Source organism: Silene latifolia, chromosome 3 (genome assembly GCF_048544455.1).
Source record: "Silene latifolia isolate original U9 population chromosome 3, ASM4854445v1, whole genome shotgun sequence".
NCBI classification, from domain to species: Eukaryota; Viridiplantae; Streptophyta; class Magnoliopsida; order Caryophyllales; family Caryophyllaceae; genus Silene; species Silene latifolia.
Genome location: NC_133528.1, coordinates 133,307,443 through 133,316,625, shown reverse-complemented (window position 1 = coordinate 133,316,625; position 9,183 = coordinate 133,307,443). Strand labels below are relative to the sequence as shown.

The window sequence follows — 9,183 nt, the reverse complement described above, 5'->3', positions numbered from 1 at the left end:
ATTGACAAATTGACAAAGATAAAATGGAACCCATTTTATCTAATATATAGACCGAAATATGGGAGGGAGTATAATGTTTAATTTGTGTTAAATTATTAAGTGGAGAACAAAATGATTATAACTAGCTTATAGCCATGCAAGCCTATTTTTCTTGAGAAGAATTACTTGCCCATGCATTGGCTCACTTCTCCTCTCCTCTCTCCCCACCGATTTTCCAAGAGCCATATAGAGAGTTTCTCTCTCTTATTATTCATTCATACTTGAGATAATATTTCTAGTGTAAGAAATACAAAAACTCTCTAAGAAAAACTAGAGAAATAAAAACTGCAAAATCATCTTCTCTTGACCGAAATTACAAGAGACGAAAACAATATTTTGGGTCAATTTTTAGTAAGATTATTATTATTCTAGATCTAATAATATTAATCTATTAAGGGGTTATCTTGGGTATTCATCTTTGGGAAAGATTCTATCTTTGAATCTTTGTTCATCCATATAAGGAAAGCTCAAGAACAAGTAAGAAGGAGATCTTACTTGTGCCCTTTGATCCGAAATTTTATAGTAAGGAAAACGATTTCTTCTCTATATTTATTTATGTTTGCATGCATAAGATTTGTATTTAATTTTATGACTAAATTTATTGTTTCATATATGAATATGTAAATTAATGTGATTAATGATTTCTAACAACAACACCCACTTCGAATACCGGTAGATCTACTCAATGGCCAGTAACAGAAGATGAAGCCCTAATTTCGTCATTCATGAGAGTTTCTGAAGATAGTATAGTTGGCACGGACCAAGAAAAGGAAGCACTCTGGCATAGGGTTAAGCCGTTATACGATGAGGCCCAAGAAGCTAGACCTCGTGCCTTGAAGAAAGGAACTCGTGCTATGCTTGATGGTCGATTACGAAGAATCTCAACCCAAGTCATGAAATGGAGTGGATGTATGGAATTAGCCACCCGGAGGAAGGGGAGTGGGATGAATGAAGGCGATGTTATCGCTGAGGCTAGAGAATTATACAAACAGGTAAATTCGCTTTGGAGCATGCTTGGAACATACTAAAACATTATGAAAAATGGAAAATAGCAATTGCTCCATACGGTAATGTGAGTTATGAGAATACACCAAGTCGAGTTGGTGGTAACGATGGAAGTAACAGTAGCGGGAAAAGAGTATGCCTTGAGGGTGAAGAGTACTTTACACCCATCTCTATTGATGGCGAAACTATGGGTACTAAACGACCTGAAGGTGTCAAAGTTGCAAAGAGAAATAGAGGGAAGAAGAAGGTTGATGGTAGTACTTCTGGAGTTGATTCTAATAATCAAGCTGAAGTTAATAAGATAAAAGTAATGTGGACTGAAACAACCGCCCGGGAGCATGACATTCAGCAACGTAAGCTGGAGGTTAACGAAGCGAGGATTCAGTTACATCGAGAAAGGATGGAGTTTAATGAACGAAGAGAATCAAGAATGAAAAAGGAAAACGATTTTAATGCGCTTCAACAATTACTTAGGCAAACCAATTTGCCTCCCAAACTTAAAGATTATAAGCAAGAGTTGCTACAATCATTTAAGCGTCATTAATTATGTTTAATAGTTTATTTACTTGTGAGTCGGTGTTTACTTTTAATTGTTCAATGCTTTAATTAAGTTATGTTTTATTTGTTGTATGTTTTAGTTGTTGTAAGTTTTAATTGTTTGTTATTTATCCAATCTTATTTTTATCCTTATCTCATACACACAATCTGAATCTTATCCATATCTCTTACACACAATATGAACCTTATCCGTATATCTTACACACAATATTATCCTTATCTTTTATCTCTTACCTACAATCTTATTTACTCTCAACTTCAAACAATATGTCAAACAATATTCAGAAAATGTTGGCTTTAAAAAATGCAATTGATATTATTATAGAAGAAACTCAAAAACTATTTGTTCGCTTAATAATTGTTCTGAGGGAAGGTGTTATATGGAATAAACTTAACCAAAACCCAAATTGTGTTATGCTTGTTAAGATTATTCGTGGAGAAACACCAAATGAATTGCTTAACCCCGGCTATGCTCGCATGCAAAATGTCACTCGAGCATATTTTTTTTCCAAAGAGGGCAGTTGGCAATCATTGAAACAAGAGGTAGTAGATTTTTTTCTCTAGGCTTGAAAATGTCTTAACATGTAGTGCGCTGATAGATATCTGTTGTGGGGGACAAACTATATTCATCCTCCCAGAAGGAGAGCGTTCCAAACTTCAGTTATTGGACAATATATACTCAAGACTATTTAAGGGATGAAGAACTTGCATATCAGATGGAGAGAGCCAGGCAGAGGACGTTGCCATTATCCCCCTCTTCAGTTGATAGTTGCAACAGAGAGTTTCCGTAGTCTGTTGTTGAAGCGTAGATGTTTATTTTTATGTTTACCTTGTATTATGTTTTACTTTGTTTTAATTTTGTTATTGCAATGCACTATTTCCTATCTTTATTTGAAATAAGAAAATATTCGTGTTAAATAATGACTCGAGATTAAATATCGTAAAAAAAATGGAAACAAAGTGTGAGAGTTTCGAATTTACCTTAATTTATATGCAAAAAAACCATTAAAAAAAATAAATTCGAATTTGCAATAATATCAATAAAATAAATAAATTATAAAACCAAAAGATTTATATGATTACAAATAATGAAAATGAAGTAAAAATAAATATGGTGTGAGATAGTGGAATGTTGAGGTGGATAGTGTGGGGTATAGTAAGTATGAAAGAGAAGGAAAGTTGAGTATTTGTTGATGTAGGTGTTTTTTTTTTATGTTTTTTAGTGAATTTTTGTGATGAGTGAAAATGTGAGGTGGATGGTGAATTGGAGATAGAAGAGGTGAAAAAGTGTAGAGTGAAAATTGGTGAGAATTCACTGATGCGGATGGTCTAACATTCTTCCCATAGTTTTTAGCCGTCACTCCATCTTCTTCATTCCATATTTCGATTTTTAACCCTAACAGCCGTTTATCTCAAATTTTTAACCTTAAGATTATTTCTTTCTCATATTTCAAATAAATTACTCCTTTGCACCGTAATGTTTCTAAGATTTGGGATAGAAGTTTGATATTTTTTGCAATTTAGTGATTGCAATTTGGTTGTCGTAATTTTCAGTCTCTGTTAATTTGTTACTATAATTTCATAACTATTCTTTTGTTTATTCTATTGATAGGAGAGATCGTCCATCAATCTGTTCAATGTTGTGCAGCGGTATCTACCTATTTGAGTTTGCAACAACTATAGTTTCTTATAAAGCTTTCTCTTACGGTGCAGCGAGAACAGGAAGATTATAATTCAATCACTTATTACATGTCATTGTTATATCTAATTAAGGACTTAAGGTATGTTCAAAATACTAATAATGGTTATGTTTTATCTTATAAAACCCTTACTCATACTTAAGAGTATATATAACAGACTGACAGAGTTACCCTTTATCTCAAGACTCAAGGGTTCTCAAAAATAGTTGGGTTAAGAAGATCGATTGTACATCGTCTTTCTTATTAACTTCTTGAATCAAGAAGGTTGGTGGGTTGTTAATGTAGAAAAAAAATGTTTTAATAAGTTTTTCTGATTTTTCACTGGGTGCGATGATGCAACACTCAGAGGCTTGTTAGTTGGTAATCTAACATACGATCAAGCTTATTTTATACTAGTGTTCTAAAGCTTCTTTTGTATTCAACGGGCAATCTCTTTATGATATATGTTTTCCATTTCTACTGATTAAGTGATAAGTGAAATGCTCTCACCAACCCTAATTTGTTTATTCAATTGATTAATTAGTTATTTTCTATTTGCCTGTGATTTTTTCATGATATCAGATTCCTCATTTTTGATTGATCAATCAATTACGTATATTCTATTTTCATGGGCTTTAAATGATACTCCATCCAATTCATTGAAACTACAACATTTTTCTTATTTGGCATGTTCATGGTATTGATTACAGTTTAAATCTATAGTGTCTTTTAGATTTGCTAACATTAGTGGTTATACTCTCTATTTTCATTCGAAATTTTACATGTTTTCAAAGTTTGTACAATTTGGCAAATATGGACACTGGAAATGAGTCTAGATTTTGGAAATGAGTACTTACAGACTAGGTAGCACCAAAACGGACACGGACACGGACACGTGATACGGTATCCCATGAAATTTAGGACACGGGACACGCTATTTAAATTTAATAAAAAAAAATATTTTATGGTTATAAATAACGTATGATTTTATTATTGTAATGTATTTGACTCTAAATTTAGTGTATTTGATACTAAATTTAGGTAACTGAAGGTAAAATTCGACCTTAACTATACCTAATTCTAATTTCGCACCCAAACAAATCCTTTCACCAATCTTTTTTGAGAATTTATTCCTCGTGTAAACTATAACATGTTTAGGCGTGTGTCCGACGAGTGTCGGGTGTCCGAGTGTCCGACACGGTGTCGGACACGGGACGGCTAGTTAGGAGGAGTGTCCTTGCTACCTAGCTTGGAGATTGTTGAGTCTCACCCGGCTGCCGTTGCCTTTACTAAATATAGTTCGTTCTTTTCTCTCCTCTAACGACTATAATACGAGGGTTGGCAAGAAATTATCTTTATCTTCTGATGTACTCCCTTTGTCTCCATCCTTTTTTTATCTTTTATATTCTTTATGAATGGTATTTTAATCAAATATAAACAAATAATTGAGACGTAGTGAGTATGTGTTTATTGCAGTGGCTTGCATGTACTTTCAAGGTTATCATCATTTCTGTCTTAACAAACATAATACTAAAAATTATACTTATCATTTAATTAGGTTCTGATAAATAACTTACTGTACCACCCCCATGTACCAAGGAGCCTTAACAAGACCTTCCCCAGCAGATAAGGGCGTTGCCATCTCGGTTGCCCGAGGAGTAGCACATATCATAACGTCAACAAAAGAACAATAAAGTTTATTACAAGTTTAACTCAACTAAAGGAAAGATACAACTGATGCCAACAACTATTAACTACGGTGATACTACTCCGTGTCAGGACTTGGTGAGAGACTCGTCCCTGCGACGCACCCAGCTAATCTACACATATCAACACCTGCTAAGACTGACCGCTTACCATAATGGATCACGACAGACACATAACAAGAAGAAAGACAAATAACACCATACAAGGTCAGTAACTGAAGAACAACAGACACACCAAGATACAAGATACATACACATCCATCTCTAACTCCAGTCATCCAGTAATCATCTAACTAACCCGAAGGTAAAGTCCTGCCAGAATATCCATTGCAACAGATATTCTACACCGCCAATGGGGGACCTCAGCCTTTCCCACCTAAGCCCTGTTCATCTCCATCGAGCGAATAACCCATGTCCATTAATGTGCACATCCCCCTTATGGCGGGAACCACAAGGGGCGAATCAAGGGCGTGAATCCATTCTCTAGATGACTCCACTCAGCCAGGGACGCACCCCGTATACAAACACAACATTACTATCCCACAATCAACAATGTTATACACCACACAAGGCAATCAATCAACAGTACTGAGTAGGAAAACCTACCTTTAACAATCAGCATCAACATCGCGTACATCCGTATGAAGACAACGCAACCATCATAAACACCTATCACAAACAGAAGGAAACCCTATTACAAACAACCATAACCACAACAACCTAAGTACGATGATGATAATTACTTAATTATACACGACATTCCGGCGACAAGACCGCTACCCGACTCAAGTATCCATCCCCATGGTGTCTCCAAGTGAAAAGGAATCTCAAGGGTTAAAGGTGGGTGAAGGAGAAAAGTGTTGTTGATTAGGTTTAGGAGAAAAGAAAATGAAAAACTGATTTGGGGTTTACGACCTCACGATTTATAACTTTTCGCTAAAACCACCATACTCGATCGAGTATGGGACTTACTCGATCGAGTAGCCTACGCTAGATCGATTTCCCCACGTCTGAAGGTCATCAAGTTCTAAGTCCGTTTCTATGAAAGGTATCAAGGGTCTACCATATGTCCAAGGTCAGTCAACTACTAGACAACGGGTCCCTAATGGGGCGTGTATTACAATCTTCCCTCCTTACAAAGAACTTCGTCCCCAAAGTTCAACTCATCATCTCCTGCAACCAAAGATGTATGCTAAGTCAAGGCAACTAACACAACTTAACCTGACGAGAACTGTTATAGCCATACCCACATGCCACTCACTTCTCATGTCGACTACTCATCATCATCTACTTTTACGAATATGACCATCAAACACGACTCCCTTCCGAGTCATCATCCACAAGTTAACTATTGCAAAGGTATACTACCACAACTATCACTTCCTATTTACCGAACAACTTACGTCATGCGACGTCATACATCATACACACCATATACATTCGACGCAAACAACTTACTTACTTGACCAAAATTAAGCCATTAAACATCCAATGCATAAATTATCAACTACATTACTCAATGTTCGTCTAAATCATTCATACAACAATTATATTACTTAACAAATTTTTAAATTACTTGAACAACAATTAAATTATATAGCAGAAATAACAATTAAATTACCAATGAAGTACTTAAAAGACGACATTTTAGACATTTTTCACGCGCGACATTAGTCTTCCCCTCTTAAAAGGAACTTCGTCCCCGAAGTTCACCTTCAAGATGAGATATAAATGTTACAAGAAAATGAAAACCATTACTTAACCTTGACATTACGAGATGAACATACATTCTTGTGGTACATTAACTGACAATAATTAATACAAAGAGTTTCAATTTCGCGCAGCAATAGTACCGATTTATTTAAAAATTTTAGCAATTTGTCTAAGTGACATTATGAAAACATGGTTACTCAACAAAACTATCTCAAAACTATTGCTAACAAGACACAAATTTGGAAACCACATAGGAGAACAGTCAGACACAGATTAGCAACCATATCAAGTTACGACCACCATTTAACTTTTGGATACATTCCATACGTACAAATGAATACGGTCATAGCTCAACATATACGTCAAAAAAAAGTATACTCCAATAATCTCCATGTGACAAGCAAAAACGTTTAGAAACTCTCGTCGGGGTACTCGATCGAGTTCAGGTCAGGCTACTCGATCGAGTTAAGCGTACTCGATCGAGTATGAATAGAACAGAATGCTCCCTAGGATGTCATACGCAGGCACTCGATCGAGTTAAGGGCACTCGATCGAGTTACTGCAGGTAATAATGCCTTCGAATGCGATACTGAATAAAGAAAATATACCAATCCCGTGGTTTCATCCCCGACACCGCGTACCTACATCTCAAGTTTAGGAAATCCAATAAAATACAGCCTTATGGCCAAATGCAAACTGAAATGAATCCAAGTACGATAAAAAAAATGTAAAAAGTAAACACAAGTCCGCTAAAACAACACGACCAAAGAAATCACTCGAGGTCGCCACCTCGATCCTCCTCCATCTCATCCTCTCCTCCTGCTCCTGAGGTGCCAACTTCTGACGTCCCTCCTCTGGTATTCGCTCCTATGCCGGGGTCTCCTCCTGCTCTCCATGGTGCAAGGCACCCATAGGGGTAACTTGTGGGGTCTCCCTAAGTAGCCGGGTCAACTCCATAGGAATGAAAGACGCCACTAGCATTCCCCACGCCTCGCCACCAAACCGGATGGGCCAAGTCTGTAATACAACGGTTTTCTATGTCTATGGGTACTCTATCGAATGGGCCTTACTCTGTCGAGTAAGTATGTTTGGTTTATGAAACAATGTTCTGCTGAAGGGTACTCGATCTAGTAAGTTGGCGACTCGATCGAGTAAGGGACACTCGATCGAGTAAGTTACTTACTCGATCGAGTAAGTTGGTCTTGCGGGTTATTTTAGCCGGGTTTTGTTAGTAACGCGTGATTGGTATTTAAAGCTTTCCGTCACCTTCTTTATCACTTTTACCTTTTTCTAAAACCTTTCAAAGATAGAAACAGTTATGTTGCTTTTGTTCTTCACGTTACTATCAAATCCTAAAGGCTAAGGCAGGGGCTTCTTAAAACTAGTAGAGGTCCGGTGCGGAAAAACAAAATGAGGCCCTAAAACATAAGGTTGAAACTTTATCAAAACATATTGTTAAATTTTATTTGCTCAATGAATAAAAGTACACAAGTAAAATTTGATAACATCATCCAATCGTTCAAAACACTCCTCATTTCTACTTGAAAATGATCCTTCTGCGAGCCTTTCTTGAAGCAAAAATGTCGATCAAACTTTTATTATCAATCTTCTTCAACAAATCTTTCTCTATGGCTATCAATGCTAATCCGTTAAGTCGTTCTTGTAACACCGTAGAGCGTAAATAAGATTTCAGCAACTTCAACTTTGAGAAACTCCTCTCTGCAGATGCAACTGTCACAGTTATAGTCAACAAAATTCGATACGCAATAAATGAACTTCGGAAATAAAATTTACGTTTCAAAAACGATAAGATATCAATGGCTCTCATATCTTGATCAGGCAACATATCTTTGAGCAATTTTAACTCCATATAAAAATCATTTCCATCAATATCAAATCGTTTGCCACTAGTAAGAGCCTTTTGAAGATTAATACAATTAGAATGTAAGGTCTCATTATCTAATGATTTCAAATGACTAGAAGTGAACAAAAATCCAAAAGTATTTTGAAACTCTTGATATTGCTCAAATCTTCTATTAAGTGAACCAATAGCTTGATCAACAATAAATAAGAAATAATTCACTCGAAATGATTCTTCGGTAGTTTGGTGGACAACATCAGACGGGATACTTTGATTTTCATCAAAATGTTTTTTCCTTCGAATTTCTCGCCTTTTTGGAAATACGGGATCAACACTGAGTTCAATTGCAATGTTTTTTACTACACTTATAGCATCATGAAATCCAGATTCTCTATATTTTTCAACAAAGTCTTCCATCTTTTTGTTGAATTGGCAAAAATAGTGTATATTCGTTGAATGACTCCAAAAAAATCTTTTTCCTTAACACAGCTATTGGCAATATCACATAATGTTAAATTGAGACTATGAGAACCACATGGAGTAAAAAAAAGCTCGAGAATTTACATCTAAAAGCTTTCTTTGTACACCTTGGTGTTTACCTTTCATATTTGACCCATTATCG

General features: G+C 35.9%; 1 protein-coding gene across 1 annotated transcript; it reads right to left on the bottom strand.

Moving 5' to 3' along the window:
- Positions 1-8,237: 8,237 nt before the first annotated feature.
- Positions 8,238-8,978, bottom strand: LOC141649725 (uncharacterized). Its single transcript, XM_074458407.1, has one exon. The coding sequence runs from the start codon at positions 8,976-8,978 to the stop codon at positions 8,238-8,240; it is 741 nt and encodes a 246-aa protein (XP_074314508.1).
- Positions 8,979-9,183: the final 205 nt, after the last annotated feature.